Source organism: Oratosquilla oratoria, chromosome 23, assembly GCF_046742065.1.
Source record: "Oratosquilla oratoria isolate Oo_2021 chromosome 23, ASM4674206v1, whole genome shotgun sequence".
NCBI lineage: Eukaryota > Metazoa > Arthropoda > Malacostraca > Stomatopoda > Squillidae > Oratosquilla > Oratosquilla oratoria.
This window is the reverse complement of record NC_134799.1, coordinates 21,007,949-21,029,316: the sequence shown is the minus strand read 5'-3', so window position 1 is coordinate 21,029,316 and position 21,368 is coordinate 21,007,949. Positions and strand designations below refer to the sequence as shown.

Here is a 21,368-nt window from a genome sequence, read left to right as displayed (position 1 = left end):
ATTGATTCCAGTGACTGTCATAATGTAATTTGGGAAAAAATTAAATAAAAAACAAACATATAAAATAGAAACACTTACTTCTGGTTTTGAAGCACAGGTTGTCTGCTTCCCTTAGAGCGATCTGATGAATATGATATTCTGTCAGCCCAAGAGTGCACCAACCCTGAGCAATAGCTGCAAGCTTGACCAGTTTTACCATCTTACCAATTTCACCTGAAGATTGTAAACAAGTTCACATTTATAGTTTATTTGAAAGGGAAACAAATGGATGGTGGATGTGAGTGGAGTGGGTGGGAGTGGGCGTGTCCTTTGGCTGGCTACCTCTCTTATAAGAGGGAAGAGGCCCTTGGTGTATAGATTAATTTAAGCTGAGGAAGGACGGGAGAAGACAGAAGACGGGTGAATGGAGAATGGTTGTATATGGGTGATGCTGTGATGCATGAGGTGGAATGGGTGGGGGATGGGGGTGAGGGAGTATGCGTGAGAAATAATTTGACGAAGCCTGAAGGGATTTCTCCCAGTCTTCTCCTTTTCTGCATGAGGGGATGGAGAGGGGGGGGTCACCAATTTAATGAAGCAGCCTTGCTGTGGATGTGCTGTCTTATGACACTGCTTCTGACCCAGGGCAGTGGACAAGATGCAGGGATGACCCATCATCCAGGAGGTGCCAAGATAAGAGGGAGGGAAGAGGGTGGAAAGGAGTGGAGTATGACAGGAATGGAATGGGTGGGAGTGGTTTTCATACCTTTGTTTTTTGACTACCTCCCTTATAAGGGGGAAAAAAGCCTTTGGTATATGTATGTACAGTTCTTTGTAAGGGGCACCATCCTAGCCTCCCAATTGGAAGGAGTTACATTAAACTGTATCACTATCACATAAATGAAATCTGCAACTATCTTCATTCACCTGCTGCAATTTCTCTTCTAGTCTATGCAAAAAGTGGGGAGAGAGAAACTAGGTATAAAGTACAGTAATGCCTCCAGATTTGAGCTAATTGGGCCATAATGTTCTGATTTGGGGAGCATTCAGATATGTAAGGTAAAATGATCTTCCCCCATCTCTACTTCACCACTCCAGGTACTTAATCTTCAATTCTGAAGGAATAATAAGTGGTATAATACCTACATGCCAAGGCCTTCCCCCTTATAAGGAAGGTAGTTATTCAAGGTATGCACCCACTCCCATCCATTCCATTCCTATCCACCACCCACTGTTTCCTTCTCATCTTAGCTCCTCTTGGATGAAAGGTCATCCCTGTCTCCTACTCACTGCCTGGATCAAAAACAATGCAGCAAGACACAGGACATCCACAGCAGGGCTGCTTCACTTACACAGCAAGCCTACCTCCTCATCCCCTTGTGCAGAAAATAGAGAATAAAGAGAGAAATCTCTTCAAGCTGTATCAAAATATCATCCATATACAACCATACTGCACTCACCTCTATCTCCTGACTTCTCCCTTCCCTGGTCAATTGACATTCCCCTCTTGCTCAAGGGCCCTCTCACTCCATCCATCCTTCTTATCCTTGGTCATCCATCTCCCTCTGCTCTCCATACTCTTTCTGCTAATCATTCCTCCTTCTTTCCATGTCCCCAAACTATCTTAATAATATTTCATCAACCCTATCTGTCAGTTCCTTTTCCAACCCCTCTCTCATCTTCACCTCCTCATTTCTCACTGTCCAACCTCTTAACCCCAACCATAATTCTCCAACACTTCATTTCACCCGCCATACTTCTCTGACACTTCATCTAAAAAATATTTAAACTTTTCCTTTCTGTCTCTCTCTCCAAGTCTCTCCCTATACAATGCTGTAGGCACAATCACTCTTTCATATAATCTTATTTTTGCATCCATTCCTAGATGCCCATTTCATGACACTTTTCAATCCCCTAAAACATTTAACTGCTTCCCTCACTCTACAGTCTACCTTCACTACGACTCCTTCATTTCCTGCCACATGCAATACTAAACAATCAAAACTATCCGCTTCTTCCAGCCCCTCTTCTCCTAAACTTTCTTCAAATTTGCTGTCACTCTCTTCCCTTGTACATCTCATCAACTCACTTTTAACCACATATACCTTCAACTTTCTCCAATCATATATCTTCCCAAACTGTCACTAACTTAGTCCCTCCCCAGACCCCACCACAAGCCCAGTGTCGTCTGCAAACAACAACTGGCTCACCTCCCATTTCCCTCTATGTCTAACTATATCCAATCCTCTGCCACCACTGGATTTACCATACCACTCCCATCCATGTACACATTGCAGCTTTGGAGACAGACCCTGAAAACAGCCTCACCTTTACCTCAAATGACTTCATGTAAAAACTCCTGATTGCCCTTAACAGATTTCCCCCAATTCTATATATCAGCAATATCTCCCCAGTAGTGGTATAAATACACATAAGTCATGTAACAATGAATAATAACAACAAAAACATGGACACTAAACTAATAAAGGTACCAAAGGTTTGGAAATTATTGTCATTTTTATACCAACAATGTTAACTGGTTGATGATCAACACTCTAGAAGCGGATGAACCTAAGCAGTTTCAGTGAGAGATGGGAAGTACCATGCACACCATCAAATGGCAAATTAATGAATTTGCCCGTGTCAGGGGGAAGAAGCCTTTTGGTAAATAGATAAATAAGGGTACATGTAGCAGGGAATGGAGGAGTAAAAGCAGAGGTAAACTGTAAAATGGAAACAAGTATAAATCTTGAGAGAATGACATATCATGAGAAATGGGTATTAGGTAATGGATGCAGAAAAGGCAATTAGTAAGGATCATTGTGCCTATAACATCGATAAAGCAGAAAATTGGAATGTTACGGAAGCAGAAAGGAGGAATTTGAATATTTACCTAGTTGGCCTGGCAGTGAGAAGAGTGTAGAAGAAAGGGAGGCCTTTTGGATAGATTTAAATGAGTGCATAGAGGATTTAGGAAGAAATATCAATGTAATAGTACTGGGGGACCTTAATGCTAGGGTAGGAAATGGTCCAATTGATGGAGTGGTTGGGAAATGTGGAGTTCCAGGAAAAAATAGTAGTGGAGAGTTGATGGTGGAAATGTGTCTAGAGAGAGAGTTGATGATAGCAAATACAGTGTTTCGGAAGAAAGTCAAGCATAAGTACACATGGGAGAGGGTGGTGGGGGGAAGGGTGGTAGACAGAGCGCTAATGGATTATGTAGTGGTAAATAGGATTATGATAGGAAGAGTTAAGGATGTACATGTGCTAAGGGGAGAGGGTGGGGGAATATCAGATCATTTTTTGGTGGAGGGTAAGTTGAGAGTGGAGGATAGATGGAGAAAGGAAAGGGACAAAAGGTAGGGAGGTTCTTAGAGTGAACTCTTTGCGTGAAAAGGAAAAGGAGGAGTACGAAAAGAAGCTGAAGGAGGAGTGGGAGGGAGTGAAGGATAGAGTAGAGCTAGGAGTGGAGGAGGAATGGGGATGGTTCAAGGAGGGAGTCATAAAGTGTGCAAAGATGGTGTGTGGAACAAGAAGGACAGGGGGAAATAGAAGAAAGGGTAGTGAATGGTGGGATGAGGAAACAAAGAAGGTTGTAGAAGAGAAGAAGCGAGCTTTCACAGATTGGTTACAAAATAGGACGAGGGAGTCATATGAGAGGTACAAAGAAAAGAGAAGTAAAGCAAAAGGTTAAACCCTTCCATACGGTGCCGCACACGTAGGCGTCATGAGGAGCAAGTGGATTCGCGACGCTGCCATATCGGCGTCTTGATTATATTTATTGTAGTCGCCCCTGTGTTTTTACATTCTCCCAAATGCGCCCTGAATCCCATTCTCTGTGGTTTTCAAAATTCGTGGGTGAAAGAGAGAACGATCGATATAAGCGGCGACTATATTTTATGATAAGAATATTATTACGTGACGTCATACGGCTGGCATTGGCTGCTGCCCGCGAGATTTAAGTCCCGTACTGAAGTGGTTAAGGAGGCAAAGAGGAGAGCAGATGTGAAATGGGGTAAGAGTATGACAGAAAATTTTGAAAGTAATAAAAAGATGTTTTGGAAAGAAATTAAGAGAGGAATAGGAGGCGAATCAAGTAGAGAAGAAAAGGTAAAAGGTGCAGATGGAGAGATGATAATGGAAGAGAAGGCAGTAAGGGGAAGATGGGCAGAATATTTTAGGGAGTTGCTAAATGTGAAGGAGGATAGGGAGGGAAAGATAGTTGCAGTGGGAAATGCGAAGAAAATGACCGTGATGAGTGAGGAGAATGGAGGAGAAATAAGGAAGGATGAGGTGAAGGCAGTTGTTAAGATGATGAAAGCAGGTAAGGCACCTGGTCTGGATGGATGCCATGCAGAATGTCTGAAAAAGGGAGGTACAGTGATGGTGGACTGGCTGGTGAGGTTATTTAATGTTTGCTGGAGAGAGCGTAGAGTGCCGGAGGACTGGAGGAGTGCCTGTATAGTTCCTCTTTACAAGGGAAAAGGGGACAAGTGTGAATGTAGTAGTTTCAGAGGGATTAGCTTGTTATGTGTAGTTGGGAAGGCTTATGGGAGGATTTTGATTGAGAGGATTAGGAGAGGAACAGAAGGAGTAATTGGTGAGGAACAGTGTGGATTTAGGATGGGTAGAGGTTGTGTAGATCAGATCTTTGTGGTAAGACAGATATGTGAGAAAGCTATAGGAAAAGAGAAGGATTTTTTTGGGCTTTTATGGATCTTGAAAAGGCTTATGACAGGGTAGATAGAAAGGCACTGTGGGAGGTTATGCAGATATATGGGATAGGAGGAAAGCTTCTGGGAGCTGTCAAGAGTTTTTATGAGAGTAGTAGAGCTTTATCAGGATTAGAAATGAAGAGAGTGAGTGGTTCGAGGTAAAGGTGGGACTTCGTCAAGGATGCGTTATGTCACCCTGGCTGTTCAACTTATACATGGATGGGGTAGTGCGAGAGGTAAATGCAAGGGTAGTGGGTCAGGGATTGGAGAGGTTAAAGAAAATGGAGAAAAGTGGGAGGTGAGCCAGCTGTTGTTTGCGGACAACACTGCGCTTGTGGCAGGATCGGAGGAGGGATTGAGGAAGTTGGTGACAGAGTTTGGGAGAGTATGTGATAGAAGAAAGCTAAAGACAAATGTGGGTAAAAGTAAGGTGATGAGATGTACAAGGGGTGAAAGTGGCAGTAGACTGGAAGTGAGCATTAAGGGAGAGCAACTGGAGGAAGTGGATAGTTTTAGATACTTGGGTGCAAATGTGGCAGGAAAAGGTGGAGTGAAGGTGGAGGTAGAATGTAGATTGAGAGAAGTGAGTACATGGCTTGATGGATTAAAAGTGTAATGAGGAATAGACATTTGGGAATGTATGCTAAGAGGAGACTGTATGAAGGAGTGATTGTGCCAACAACACTATATGGGGCAGAAACATGGAACATAAGAGAAGAGAGGAGTTTGAATGTGTTTGAGATGAGGTGTCTGAGAAGTATGATGGGGGTTACTAGGCTAGATAGAGTGAGAAATGAGGAGGTGAGGAGGAGAACATGGGTGGAAAAGGAGCTGGGAGGTAGGGTTGATGAAAGAATATTAGGATGGTTTGGACACATGGAAAGAATGAGTGAAGAAAGACTAGTAAAAGAGGTATGGAAGGCAGATGTGGAGGGAGTGAACATGAGGGGACGTCCTAGGATGAGGTGGATGGATGGGGTGAAGGGGGCTTTGGGGAAGAGGGGAATGTCTGTTGAGGAAGGACGGGTGAACGGAGAATGGTTGTATATGGATGATGTTGTGATTGCATGAGGTGGAATGGGCGGGGGGATGGGGGTGAGGTAGTATGTGTGAGAAAAAATTTGACGCAGCCCCAGGGGATTTCTCCCCGTCTTCTCCTTTTATGCAATGGGGGGACGGAGAGGGGGGGGGGGTCGCCGATTTAATGAAGCGGCCTTGCTATGGATGTGCTATGTCTTGCGACACTGCTTCTGACCCAGGGCAGTGGACAAGGTGCAGAGATGACCCGTCATCCAGGAGGTGCTAAGATAAGAGGGAGGGTGGATGGGTGTGGAGTGTATTCAGGGATGGAATGGGTGGAAATGATTTTATGCCTTTTCCTTTTTGGCTACCTCCCTTGTAAGGGGGAAAAAGCCTTGGTATATGTATGTATTTACCTAGTTGTATTTTACGGGACTGGAGCTATGCTCGTGTTGACCCGTTTTTGTATCTCTCTACATCTAGTTTGCTTTTGAATTCCTGTATATTTCTGGCATTAAGTGTTTCACTGTTCAATTTGTTCCAGATGTCAATTACCTGTGTGGGAAACTGTTCTTTTTCAGGTCTCTTCTGTAACTGTCTTTCTTTAGTTTCTTTGCATGTCCTCTTGTTTCTTTTTTGTCCCATTTAATAGGTCATCTCTATCAAGAACTTCCATTCCCTTCATAATTCTAAAGATGGTCAACAAATCGCCTCTCTCCCTTCTCTGCTCTAGTGTTATCAGTTGTAATTTCTCCAATCTTTGTTCATATGTCAAATTTGATAGTGTAGGTGCCATCTTGGTCGCCGCTCTCTGGATTCTTTCTAATTTCTTTGTGCTTGGTGCCCACAATGATATAGCATATTCTAGTTTTGGTGTTATCAATGCAACAATTAAATTCTTAACCATCTCTTCATCCATGTAGTTGAAAGCCACTTTCACAGATCTTAACAGATTGTAAGTCTCTCCAAAAAATTTTGTTTACGTGTTTGTCAGGAGTCAAGTCACTTGAGATGATTACTCCTAGGTCTCTCTCCGAGTTAACTTTTTTGACTTCTTTATCTCCAATCATATAGTTTCCTGAGACTCTATTTTTGCCTTTTTCAAACTCCATTATGCTACATTTCTTGATGTTGAAATTCATTTCGTGTTTCTGACTCCATTCCCATACTCTATGTAAGTCATCTTGTAACAATCTGCAATCTTCTTCTGTTTTCACTCTCTTGAGCAATTTAGCATCATCGGCAAAGAAGTTCATGTAACAATTCACTCCTTTGTCCATATCATTTATGTATATGGCAAACATTAAAGGAGCCAAAACAGAGCCTTGGGGGATGCCACTTTTTACTTCTTCCCATTTCGAGTTTTTATCCCTAAGAACCACTCTCATCTTCCTTCCAATTAAAAAGTCCTTCATCCATTCCAACAGCTTGCCCTGAATTCCTATTTTTTAGATCAAATGTTTGAGATCAAATGTTCAAGAAAATTTATATGGGTTATGGGGATGGATATAGTGAAAAACATGGTGAGGTGGAGTTCAGGGGTGGAAAGGGAGCTATGAGATATGGTTGATCAAAGTATACTGGGATGGTTTGGGCACATGGTAAGATTGAGTGAAGAATGACTAACTAAAATGGTGTGGAAGGCAGAGGGGGATGCAGTGCAAATGAGGGGAAGACCTAGGTATTCATGGATGGGATGAGAGGAGCCTTAGGTAAAGGGGGAATGCCTGTTGAGCAGGCAAGGATGAGGGGAAATAGAGAACTGAGAATGGTTGTGAATGTATGCTAAACTGAATGAATGAGGGGTCACCATGTAAATTGTGGTGATATTAAACCAACTTTGGCTGTTGAGCCTGTTGCATCTTGCTGCAATGCTTCTGATCCAAGCAGTGGGCAGGGACAGCCCTTCACCCACAAAGTGCTATGATGAAAGGTAAACAAATTTATGTCAAATGGGTGTGGGATGGGTGGGTGGCAGCTTGTAACTTGAATTAGTAGGGGGTGCTGCTTCAATTGTTTTTTTTTTTTTTATAGCAAATGTTTATTATTGTATAAAATGAAAAAAATATATATATACATACTCATACACATGAGCCACCACTGGTGCATGCCTTGGCTGGCTACCAAACTGAAACAAGAAAACTTTAACATGACAACTCACCATTCTCAACAAAGAATAACATCTCCAAACGAGTGTAAAACATATTCCTCAGCTCTTCTTCATATCTGCTGGGATCCACTTCCGGAACAAGGGTTACAAAAAGGATAAAGTCGTGTAATTCTCTCCTCATACGAATTAACTTTTGCACAAGTTTTGGGAGCTCTCCAATGGCGACAAGGGAAGGACAGTTTTTCCAGACCATTGAAGAAACTGAAAAGTTTTCAAACAAATTCTTAATGTCAATGAAGGAGATATTATGATGATGAAAATGTAAACATTACTCATTAGTCAATCAATCATTTGGTTTCCCCAGGACTCTCCTGCAGAAGACCCATGGCTTCCAGGTAACTGGCAACATCACCAGATATGTCCAAAAGTCACTCCATAAACATATTGTGTTGATGGCTGGGTAAGGCTACAGTAGGGCAATATATACTAAAGTTTTCAGTGGTTTCTGTGTGGTGACTGCCTCTGTAGCAATTTGCTTCTGTGGCCAAGCCTATTCTGTGTTGTTACCATTTTTAAACTGGAGGAACCAATGTCAGGTCCCTGTTTGTGGTGGTCCTCCAAAAAGGACAATGCCTCTTTTCAAAATCTGTCTACCCACTCACCTTCATCAGGAGATGAGCCCAAAATCTATCAACTTCAACTACATTTCTTACACCTTTTCACACATAAGAGAGCTGACAACTGGTGATTGTTCCCCTTCTTTCAGCTGGCATGGAGAGAGAGAGAGAGAGAGAGAGAGAGAGAAAACACTGTGGGGCTGAGTTTTCCATTAGGCGAAACTTGAGGCAACAATTGTTATCAAAGTTGGATGGTGATTTGAATAAAGTCATGTCAATGTAGTTCTTGTTTACTGTGGAAGGGATTTTCCCCTTGGGTTTACTCTAACATGGATGAATGGACTAAAAAGCTTGTGGGATAGTCTTGTACTGATTGTTTTGTGATGAGCACGTGTCATTGTGTGTAGAGTAAAATGTAATTAAATAAAAGGAGAGCCAGAAAAAAATGGCCTCTTCCTAAAGGACTTTTAGTAAGGCCTAACTATAATAAATCATATATATACGTACATAAATCATATATCCATACACACACAAAAAAAATGAAGCAAAATGGCAATTACCTGGAATGCGTGGCTGAATTGTAAATCGAGTTTCTTCAAAATCATCATCCACAAGGACATATATGGCTTTATCTGATCTTGTTACCAAGAGAGGCAAATCAATAATTCCTAACATACCCTGAAACCTACAAAAAAAAAAAAAAAAATAATAATAATAATAAATAAATAAATAAACAAACAAATAAATAAATGAATAAAATTGTGCAACTTGACATTCTAATTAATGTTGAGGGACATATTATGGTTTAAGAATATGAAACAAATATTTGAAAGGTCTGCTGTTTTCATATCAATCAAAAGTATTCTACTAGGTAGTTAGGAAACCCTAATACAAAACAATGGGAAAGCACAGCATATGAACAAAATCATTGAGGACTACAATTTATGTTTAAAAGAGTTTAATGAATTCCTTAGAAAAAGGGATAGTGACTCAGGATTGAATGAGGGTCAATGTGATACAAATCTACAATGGAAGGAATCATTGAAATATATACCAGTGTCTCTGTTTAGCACATGCATACATACATATCAAAAAGCCTTTTTCTAATTAATAAGGCAGGTGGGCAAGTCAAAGCGTATACCCACTTTACACACATTCAAAAGCAAATTCATTGTCCCTCCCATCCTAGTACCTCATAGACCAGTGGTTCCCAAACTAGCACCCCCCTAAGGAGGTGTGAGGAGGATACAAGGGGGGCATGAAGTCATCTGCTCAAAAATATTTGTTTAATTAGAATAATAAAATCATTCAAAGAACAAATATCTGCCGTTACATACATGCAAAGTATAATTATAGCAGTCACTCCAACCGGTTTTCTATTAAGCTAGTTCTCCTTACACGTTTTGGACACATCACATCACCGATACTAACCACACTGACACCACTAAGGACTTGTCACAAACTCCCAATACTTCAATCCTAGAATTCCTAATCTTGTGAGGAAGAAGCAGCAGCATCCATCTCACTAAATTTGTTAATAAATTGTGCCTTAGTTTCATGAGTCTTTCCAAATATTATATGCCATGTTTTCAAATTATCTATTCTTAAAATTGCAAGTCAATTCTGCCAATTTGCTAATGTTCAAACTTTTTTTTTCACTCCCTTTGAACCAAATGTTTCATTTTTAGTTACTTAGAAAAATGTCTTTGGAATGTACTATTATTTGAGTGGCTTTCATTATTAAAATTTAATACAAACATAAATCTGTTTTCCTGAACAATGTTAACCCCTTCCATACGGTGCCGCACACGTAGGCGTCATGGACTTAGATCTCGGTGGCAGCAGCCAATGCCAGCCGTACGACGTGTCGTAATAATACTCGCATCATAAAATATAGTCACCGTTTATATCGATCGTTCTCTCTTCACCCGTGAATTTTGATAACCATAGAAAATGCGATTACAAAAGAATTAGAAAGAATGTCATTATGGAGGGGCGACTACAATAAATATAATCAAGACGCCGATATGGCAGCCTCGCGAATACACTCGCTCCCCATGACGCCTACGTGTGCGGCACCGTATGGAAGGGGTTAACCACTTCCATTCAGTGCCGCACACGTAGGCGTTATGAGGAGCAAGTGGGTACGTGATGATGCCGAAGTCGGCCTTTTGATTATATTTATTGTAGTCGTACCTACGTAACTTCATTCTCTCTAAACTGGCTTCATCATATTTTCTATGGTTATCAAAATTCACGGGTGAAAGAGAACGAACGATTGAGCACCGACTTTAATTTTTATAATGCGATCATTATGACACAACATTGCACATAGGGCAGCTAATGCTGCCAGACGTGCGATGTGCCCCGGAGTGAAGAGGTTAAGAAATAAATGCAAGAATCATTTCACATAAACAAAAGAGGGAGTGGGGACTTGCGGGTCTACTGGAAGCAAAAAGGGGGCGTCAGGTAAGATAGTTTGGGAACCACTGTCATAGACGAAGGGTCATCCATGTCCCCTACCACACTACTTGGGTGCAAGTCCGTGATTCCTAAGCATTTTTCATGGCACCAACCTTTAAACTTTCTAGGAAATCTTCATGCATCCCTCCATCCTTTTTATGTATATAAATTATGTATTACTATTTAGGATGGGTAGAGGTTGTGTAGATCAGATCTTTGTGGTAAGACAGATATGTGAGAAAGCTATAGGAAAGGGGAGGGATGTTTTTTGGGCTTTTATGGGTCTGGAAAAGGCTTATGACAGGGTAGACAGAAAGGAACTGTGGGAGGTTTTGCGGATATACGGGATAGGAGGAAAGCTTCTAGGAGCTGTCAAGAGTTTTTATGAGAGTAGTAGAGCTTGTATCAGGATAGGAAATGGAGAGAGTGAGTGGTTCGATGTAAAGGTGGGACTTCATCAGGGATGCGTTACGTCGCCCTGGATGTTCAATTTGTACATGGATGGGGTGGTGCGAGAGGTAAATGCAAGGGTGGTGGGTCAGGGATTGGAGATGGTTAAAGAAAATGGAGAAAAGTGGGAGGTGAGCCAGCTGTTGTTTGCGGACAACACTGCGCTTGTGGCAGGATCGGAGGAGGGATTGAGGAAGTTGGTGACAGAGTTTGGGAGAGTGTGTGATAGAAGAGAGCTAAAGATAAATGTGGGTAAAAGTAAAGTGATGAGATGTACAAGGGGTGAAAGTGGCAGCAGACTGGAAGTGAGCATTAAGGGAGAGTGATTGGAGGAAGTGGATAGTTTTAGATACTTGGGTGCAAATGTGGCAGGAAAAGGTGGAGGTAGAATGTAGATTGAGAGAAGCGAGTAAATGCCTTGGTGGATTAAAAAGTGTAATGAGGAATAGACATTTGGGAATGGATGCTGAGAGGAGACTGTATGAAGGAGTGATTGTGCCAACAGCACTGTATGGGGTAGAAACATGGAACATAAGAGAGGAAGAGAGGAGTTTGAATGTGTTTGAGATGAGGTGTCCGAGAAGTATGATGGGGGTTACTAGGCTAGATAGATTGAGAAATGAGGAGGTGAGGAGGAGAACAGCAGTGGAAAGGGAGTTGGATGATAGAGTTGATGAAAGAGTATTAGGATGGTTTGGACACATGGAAAGAATGAGTGAAGAAAGACTAGTAAAAGAGGTATGGAAGGCAGATGTGGAGGGAGGGAACATGAGGGGACGTCCTAGGATGAGGTGGATGGATGGGGTGAAGGGGGCTTTGGGGAAGAGGGGAATGTCTGTTGAGGAAGGATGGGAGAGGACAGAAGACAGGGGTGAATGGAGAATGGTTGTATATGGATGATGATGTGATGCATGAGGTGGAATGGGTGGGGAGATGGGGGTGAGGTAGTATGTGTGAACAAAATTTGACACAGCCCGAGGGGAATTCTCCCCCATCTTCTCCTTTTATGCATGGAGGGAAGGAGAGGGGGGGTTGCTGATTTAATGAAGCAGCATTGCTGTGGATGTGCTGTGTCTTGCGACAATGCTTCTGACCCAGGGCAGTAGACAAGGTGCAGGGATGACCCGTCATCCAGGAGGTGCAAAGATTAGAGGGAGGGTGGAGTGGAGTGTATTCAGGGATGGAATGGGTGGGAATGATTTTGTGCCTTTTTCTTTTTGGCTACCTCCCTTGTAAGGGGGAAAAACCTTTGGAATATGTATGTATTACTATTCCCAACAGCACTGTATGGGGTGGAAACATGGAACATACGAGAGGAAGAGAGGAGTTTAAATGTGTGTGAGATGAGGTGTCTGTGAAGTATGATGGGGTTACTAGGCTACATAGAGTGAGAAATGAGGAGGTGAGGGGGAGAACAGGGGTGGTAAGGGAGTTGGGAGATAGGGTGGATGAAAGTATTGGGATGGGTTGGACACATGAAAAGAATGAGTGAAGAAAGACTAGTAAAAAAGGTATGGAAGGCAGATGTGGAGGGAGTGAACATGAGGGGATGACTTAGGATGAGATGGATGGATGGGGTGAAAGGGGCTTTGGGGAAGAGGGGAATGTCTGTTGAGGAAGGATGGGAGAGGACAGAAGACAGGGGTAAATGGAGAATGGTTGTACATGGATGATGTTGTGATGCATGAGGTGAAATGGGGGGGGGGGTAAGGGGTGAGGTAGTACGTGTGGGAAAATTTTGACCCAACCCGAAGGGATTTCTCCCCGTCTTCTTTTCTGCATGAGGGGACGGGGAGGGGGGGGGTCGCTGATTTAATGAAGCGGCCTTGCTGTGGATGTGCTGTGTCTTGCAACACTGCTTCTGACCCAGGGCAGTGGACAAGATGCAGGAATGACCTATCATCCAGGTGCCAAGATAAGAGGGAGGGTAGAGGGTGGAGGGGAGTGAAGTGTATTTAGAGATGGAATGGGTGGGAATGGTTTTTATGCCTTCTTTTTGGCTACCTCCCTTGTAAGGGGTATATGTATGTATGTATTACTATTTCCATTACTATTGGGAGGTACGAACGAAGAATGGTTGTGAATGGACAAAATTGATGTAAACCATTGGAATTTCTACTCCTCTTCTCTATCTATAGGTGAGGGGACAAGGAGGGAGGGTCACCATGTCAATGAAGCAGTAGAGGGTAAACCAGCTTAGGCTGTTGGGCCCAGCTGTGGATTTGCTGCATTGTTTCTAATCTGGGCAGGGATGGCTAAGTAAAAGGGAAACATACAGGTGATGGATGGGTGTAGTTAGTTGAATACCTCAAGTGGCTACCTCCCTTATATGGGGGAAAATGCCTTTTGACATATCTAAGTTACCTCCCTTGTAAGGGGGAAATAGCCTTTGGTATATGCAGTCAATACCCTGTCTGGGGTATTGACTGCATGTTATTCTGGGGTTAAAAGTTGCTCATATACATAAACACATGCACACACACAGATGAATACAAATTTCCACACAATAACATCATTCTCTGGAAGAGCCTGGATAAGGAAATAGTCGAGAAATGAAATAGACAGCAGTTTTTGATGAAGGGTCATGCTATCCTCCACCACACTGCTGTGTCAAAAACAATGCAACAAGGCACACCCTCTCCATTACATGGTGATCAGCCTATAGCCAATGTTGGTCTAACCTTAGCACTTCACCAAACAGAAACACCCGGGGATTGGTGCCACCTTGTGGTGGCAAGGGCTTCCTGTGGGAGTTTGGCCCCCAACTCTTGAGGTTGAGGGGTGGTCACATGACAGAGATGCCACCATACCAGGACCTGTTGTGTTGTCCAGGATGCAACACCACCCCATACTACAACACATTATGGAAGACTGTATTGTACATAATCAAGCATGGCAACAACACAATATAAACTCTAATAAGGGATTTGTGGGAAAACCCTGTTCCAGCCGTGGCATTCCTCAGGGAGACAGGACTGCTCGGCCAGACAGTCTAATGAACAACTACAACAACAGAAACAAATAAGAACATCCCTCCAGACTTTGTCTTCCTGGCATCCATTCCTATTTTTCCCACCACCTTCCCTGATCAACAGAGACTATGATGTAAGTAAACCCCACTTACTCCTTAATGATAGCCTCATTGAGTTTATTCAACTGCAGCATCTGATTCTTTCCAATATACTTCTTTAGCACAGCTGTTGAAGGTTTAGATGTCTCAGTACGGACAATATAGAAATTGTTATTTTCTTTCTCTTCAATCTGTCAAAATAGAGAATTCTTTTAAATTCATGAAAATATAAACAGACAGATACATAAAATACTTTAAGCATACTACAAATACATGTTAATAGCATCACAAATACACAGCTGTCTCAATTCTTAGATAAATATATCACTAATATAGCAAACAAAACAAATACTTTAATTGGAACCAATGATAGGTACCTCCTTGTGGTGGACCTGCAAGAGATAGCAGAGCTGCCCATTTGCAAAACCCATAAACTCCCTCACCTATATCATGGGGTGCACCTCTGTGGGGCTGACACAGTCTCTCGGTTGGACCCAAAATCTCCAATTTCAACAGGACTTTTTTTTTTTTTTTTTTCTAACACCTTTTCACACATGGAGAGCTGAGGACTGGCAACTATCCCCTCTTTCTAATAATTTCACCCAGTGACATGGAAACAGTCCTAAACTGGTACAACAAAACACAATGGTCCAGAGTTTCTTCACAGACGGATCTGAGGGAGGGCCCAAGGACCACTTCTGGCCACTTTGGGGCTCAAAGCAACATTTATTATCAGCACCTTAAATCACGTTCACTGAATACATCACAGTCAGGGAAGACAACATCCAATACAAAAGTGGACTCACAACACTAATACTCTCTTCCCTAACAAAATAAAAGCAACTGCATAATCACTAACAGACATCACAACAGAAATAATCACAATCCATACAAAGAAAAAAAAACTTATATCATGACACCTATGTATCACCCTCTGCATCAGTGCCCCACAGATACATCCCTGAACTCTAACCTCTTAACACAACCAAATCACACATTGGCATGTGACATGAATGCACTCCACCCATTTTGCTTAAAAATAAAAAGCAGACCACTACCTAAACATATAAAAACTCCAGCAAAGTGCTCATCAGACAGGCAACTTCCCTAGACAATGTGCTTACACACATACATACATACATACACATACACTTTCATCGGATGGATGGCGAGAATTGGAGTTCCGAAAAACAGAAAGGAGAGAGAGAGAGAGAGAGAGAGAGAGAGAGAGAGAGAGAGAGAGAGAGAGAAAAAAAAAAAAAAAAAAAAAAAGGAAAATCTATGTGGATCTCAACGGCAAGAAAGTACCTTATTATATTTATAGGGAAGGGGAAAGCTCGTGGTGTAGTGGGAAGGTGATAAAAAAGGAGAAGGGGAGGGATTATTGAGGGAAATGGAAGGGAATGAGGAAGAGGGGGACTTGTCCAGGAGGCCAGGCGTCTTGAAAAACAAAAGACGGACCGATGATGATGATGATTTCGGTGATGACGGGATCAACAAAAATGTAAAGATTAGAATCTATATAGATAAGAGCAGCACAGTGGAAGGTGATGATAATAATTTCCAGGGATTTAAAGAGGGTGGGGGGATACCAACCTCCCCCGATTAGCAAGACTAGAGGAAAAATTTGAAAAAATAACCGAGCATTGGGAAAGTAGGTTTGGTAACGTAGCCAAGATTGCGCAGAGAGTTGAAAGATTGGAAGAACTAGAGAAGGCAAACAAAAACTTAACTAATGAAATAGAAGAATTAAAAAGACAGTTAAAAGAAGTTAAAGATGAGAATGAGGAATTAAAGAGGAATAATAAAGACAATAAAGAGGCCATGGCAAAAGAATCACAGGACTGGAAAAAATCCAAGAAAACAGTAAAGTTGCATCTACTGACATAATTAAGCAACAAATGAAAGAACAAACTAAAGACTCAGTTATTAAAGTGATGAGACAGAGGGAGAATATAGTAAGAGACTTAGCAGACAAAAAGAAATGTATAATTATTTTAGGAATGGAAGAGAAATTTAACCAAAATAGAACCACAAGAATTAAAGAGGAAAAAGAAAAAGTAAACAGTTTACTAGAATTAGTTCAGGAAGATGAACCTGAAAACATGAAACAAATTGAAGAGATGTTTAGACTCGGAAAATATAGTACAGATAAGACCAGACCAATTAAGATTAAATTCAGGTCACAAACAGCAGAGAATATCTTAGCAAAGACAGGGAAACTAGCAGCAAGTGAACAATATAATAAGGTATGGATAATAAGAGAAATGAATAAAGAGGAATGAGAGGAAGAAAAAATGAAAAGGCAATAAGCTAAAGAAAAAAATGAGAACAAAACGGAGTCAGAAAAAGAAGAATTCTATTGAAGAGTAGTGAATATGAAAGCGAGGAAATGGACCCTAACAGAGAGAAACAAAAGAAACAGAAAATACAATGGAAATAACAGAAAGTTAAGCATGTCCTACACAAATATAGATGGATTAACAACAGGACTGAATGAACTGAATGAGTATCTGAAGGAAAAAGAACTGGACATAATGGGAATTGTTGAGACAAAATTAACACCTTCCATACGGTGCCGCACACGTAGGCGTCATGGGGAGCGAGTGTATTCGCGAGGCTGCCATATCGGCGTCTTGATTATATTTATTGTAGTCGCCCCTCCATAATGACATTTTCTAATTCTTTTGTAATCGCATTTTCTATGGTTACCAAAATTCACGGGTCAAGAGAGAACAATCGATATAAGCGGTGACTATATTTTATGATGCGAGTATTATTACGACACGTCGTACGGCTGGCATTGGCTGCTGCCACCGAGATCTAAGTCCATGACGCCTACGTGTGCGGCACCGTATGGAAGGGGTTAAAAGGTCCACTACCACCCAACAGCATAAGACACAATGCATATAATTATTGGATTAGAAACAGAGAGATAAAGCAAGGGGGTGGAGTTATGTTCCTGACAAAGGATATAAACGTGAAGAGTGTCACATATGGAAAGAATTGAGTAGAGATGATTATGATAGAAGTAGAAGACAGAGATAAGAAGAGCAGAATTTTTTTTAATAAACTATGCCCCCAAAAACAGCCTTGTGGGAAGAGAGTGAAAATAAAAGTATGTTAGAAGACAAAAGAATAACATTAAATAAGATAATGGAAGATGGAGGAAGAATGAACCTGAAAATGGGCGACTTTAATTGCAAAGAAGTCTGCTGGGAAGAGATGACAGTAAAGGGTGGAGAAGACTCATGGGGAAATGTTCTACTTGAGATGATTATTGACCACACAATGACACAATGGATTCAAGAGAACACTAGGTATAGAAATGAAGAACCATCGAGACTAGACCTAATAATCACATCAGAACCTGAAATAGTGGAAAATATAACATACAAGACACCATTAAGTAAAAGTGACCACTTATTGATAGAACTAGAACTAAATGAGGAAAAATACATGAAAAGAAATGAACAATATAGAAATGGAAGATTTATGTATGATTTTTTTTTCTTTTTAATAAGAGAATTCTTTCAAAATGAAAACTGGGAAAGAATACACAAAGAAGATACAACAGTAGAAGAGAAATGGAATATTTTGACAAAAAATTATAATAAAGGAGTGGGAAAGTATGTCCCAAGACAAAAACAAGAAAAAGAATATGTAAAGTGCTGGTACAACAAAAGTTGTAGGGAGTTAAAAGACAAAAGAGATAAAGCTTAGACCAAATAGAAGAAAGACAAAAGGCCTGAAAAATGGAAAATATATACTAGTTATAGAAATGAATATGTACAAGTGTGCATAGACAAAGAGAGAAGATATGAAACAGATGTCACAGAAAAATGTAAAGATCAACCAAAACTATTTTACAGATTTGTAAACAACAAACTGAAAAACAAGAATTAGAGAAATTACAACAAGGAGTTGAATACACAGAGGAAATAGAAATGGCAAAAATTATGAACAAGCTTTTTAAATCGGTGTTTACAAGGGAGAACATACAACCTGGAGAGATCGAATGGGAAGAGAAAGTCCCCCCTATGAAAGAAATAGAAGTAACAAATAACGAAATAATGAAACACTTGAGTAATCTTGATGTCAGAAAATCGCATGGACCAGATGAAATAGCAAACTGGATTTTGAAAGAATGCAGGAATGAACTGGCAGACAAAATACAAAGCATAATAAACAGTTCCTTGAAAGAAGGAAAAGTTCCAAAAGATTGGAAAAGAGCAAATATAGTACCTATATATAAAGGAGGAAATAAAGAAGACCCTACAAACTATAGACCAGTCTCTCTAACAAGTACAATAGCAAAAATCTGTGAAAGAATTATCAAAAGTAGATGGGTAAAGTATTTAGAAAAAAAAAACAACGTACTAAATCCAAGGCAGTTTGGATTCAGACAAGGATAATCATGCGTCACCAATTTAATATGTTTCTATTCAAGGCTAATAGATATAATACAAGAAAGAGATGGATGGGCTGATTGTGCATTTCTTGACCTAAAAAAAGCTTTTGACAAAGTACCACATAAAAAGTTACTTAAGAAATTAGAAACTGAAGGAGGAATACAGGGCAAACTACTTAAATGGATGGAAGACTTTTTGCAAGAAAGAAAAATGAGAGTAGTGATAAGAGACAAACACTCAAAATGGGATGAAGTAATAAGCGGTGTTCCCCAAGGAACAGTTTTGGCCCCAATAATGTTTGCTATATATATTAATGATATGGATAAAGAAATTGAAAGTTACATGAGCTTCTTTGCAGATGACGCAAAACTGTTAAAAAAGTGAACACGGAAGAAGATTATGAGTCACTACAGAGTGATCTCAATAAAGTATGGGAATGGAGTAGGAAGTGGGAGATGGAGTTCAATACCAAAAAGTGTAGTATAATGGAATTTGGAAAAAGCAAAAAAAAAGAATAGAAGGATCATATAAATTGGGAGAAGGAATAAAAAAAGTAGTAAATGAGAAAGACCTGGGAGTCATTATTATGAATAATATGTCACCTGAGAAACATATAAAAATTATTTTTGGAGAAACTTATAATTTAATAAGAACAATCAAAGTGGCATTTACATACCTGGATGAAGAAATGATGAAGAAAATATTAATCACTTTGATAAGACCAAGATTAGAATATGCAGTGACGATGTGGTCACCAAATACAAAAAAATGTATAACAAAACTTGAAAGAATACAAAGAGCAATTACAAAATTGGCACCAACACTCTCAAAACTATCATATGAAGAGAGACTAGCAAAACTTGAGCTACAGACACTAGATCAAAGAAGAGAGGAGATTTGATAACTATTTGCAGAATCATGGACGGCATAGAAATCATTGATAGAGAGGATCTAATAAAATGGGATGAAAGAAATACAAGAGGACACGGAATGAAAATAAAGAAAGACAGCTATAGAAGAGATCTGAAAAAGAATAGCTTTCCTCACAGAGTAATAGACATTTGGAACAAGTTAATGAGAATGTAGTGTGTGCAAAAACAATACATGAATTTAAAAATAGTTTAGATAAAATGAGATATAAAGATGGGACACCATGAGCATACCCCTTCCCGTAAAATACAACTAAGTAAATACACACATACACATATATATATATATATATATAGTACTACTTCTCATGAACGGACATTAATTAGCTGTGTTTGCGGTGTTTTCGCTGTGTTTTCGGCATTTTTGGTGCTGTTGTTTAATTCTGTGCAATCACTATGCCACCCAAAAACCACTCCAAATCAACGGATTATTCACATCAACGGACACTGTTACCCCCCTTTTAGTCCGTTAATGAGAGGTAGTACTGTACATACATATATATATATATATATATATATATATATATATATATATATATATAATATATATATATATATATATATAACGTAGAAACCACTGTTGGAGTAGAAAAGACTGGAAACGGGGAATCTATATATTTCGATTGCAAACTGCAATCCTCTTCAGTAGATACAATTAAGAGAGAGCGTGCTGTTTAAGTAGCACCCCTAACAAAAGAAAGGGGAACATGGGATTCCCCGTTTCCAGTCTTTTCCACTCCAACAGTGGTTTCTACATTATTGACAAATGTGTGATTACATTTTTCACCTGTAATATATATATATATATATATATATACCAATGGTTCCCCCCACGTTACATGGGAGGTAGCTAAAATACAAAAGCATAAAAACCACTCCCACCCATTCCATCCCCATATACTCAACTCTCATTCACCCCTTCCCTCCCTCTTATCCTGGCTCCTCCTAGATGACAGGTCATCCCTACATCTTGCCCATTGCCCTGGGTCAGAAGCAATGTAACAAGAAACAGTACATCCACAGCATGGCCACTTCATTTAATCAGTGAACTCCCTCTCTGTCCCCTCATGCAGAAAAAGAGAGGATGGGGAGAAATCCCTTCTGATTGCGTCAAAAATATCATTCACATGTACTCCCTCACCCTCACCCCCACCCACTCCCTTTCATGCATCACAGCATTCTCCACTCACTTCTATCTTCTGTCTTCTCCCCTCTGTTCTCAACAGACATTTCCCTCTTTCCCTGCCTCTTTTACCCCATCCATCCATCTCATCCTTGATCACCCCCTCATGCTCACTCCTTCCTTCCTCACCTTTTACTGATCTTTCTTCACTCATTCTTTCCATGTATCCGAACCATCCCAATACTCTTTTATCAACCCTATCCCACAACTCCCCTTCCAACCCCATTCTCCTCCTTACCTCCTTGTTCCTCACTCTATCCAGCCTAGTAACCCCTCCCATACTTCTCAGGTACCTCATCTCAAACACATAACATACAACCTACTAAGGTCAATGAAAGTGGTATTTGAATACTTGGATGAAGAAATGATAAAAAAAATATTAGTCACATTGATTAGACCAAAACTGGAATATGCAGCGAC

The 21,368-nt window shown here is 40.5% G+C and overlaps 1 protein-coding gene across 3 annotated transcripts in view; it reads right to left on the bottom strand.

Moving 5' to 3' along the window:
- LOC143038014 (uncharacterized) overlaps positions 1–21,368 on the bottom strand; it is a 45,132-nt gene that overhangs the window by 7,561 nt on the left and 16,203 nt on the right. For all 3 annotated transcript variants that reach the window (XM_076206847.1, XM_076206848.1, XM_076206849.1), the window contains exons 4-7: positions 14,479–14,615; positions 9,002–9,126; positions 7,876–8,085; positions 79–213 (exon numbers count right to left, since the gene is read on the bottom strand). In XM_076206847.1, coding sequence (XP_076062962.1) covers positions 79–213; positions 7,876–8,085; positions 9,002–9,126; positions 14,479–14,615 — 607 coding nt within the window. The remainder of the gene's footprint in view (positions 1–78; positions 214–7,875; positions 8,086–9,001; positions 9,127–14,478; positions 14,616–21,368) is intronic.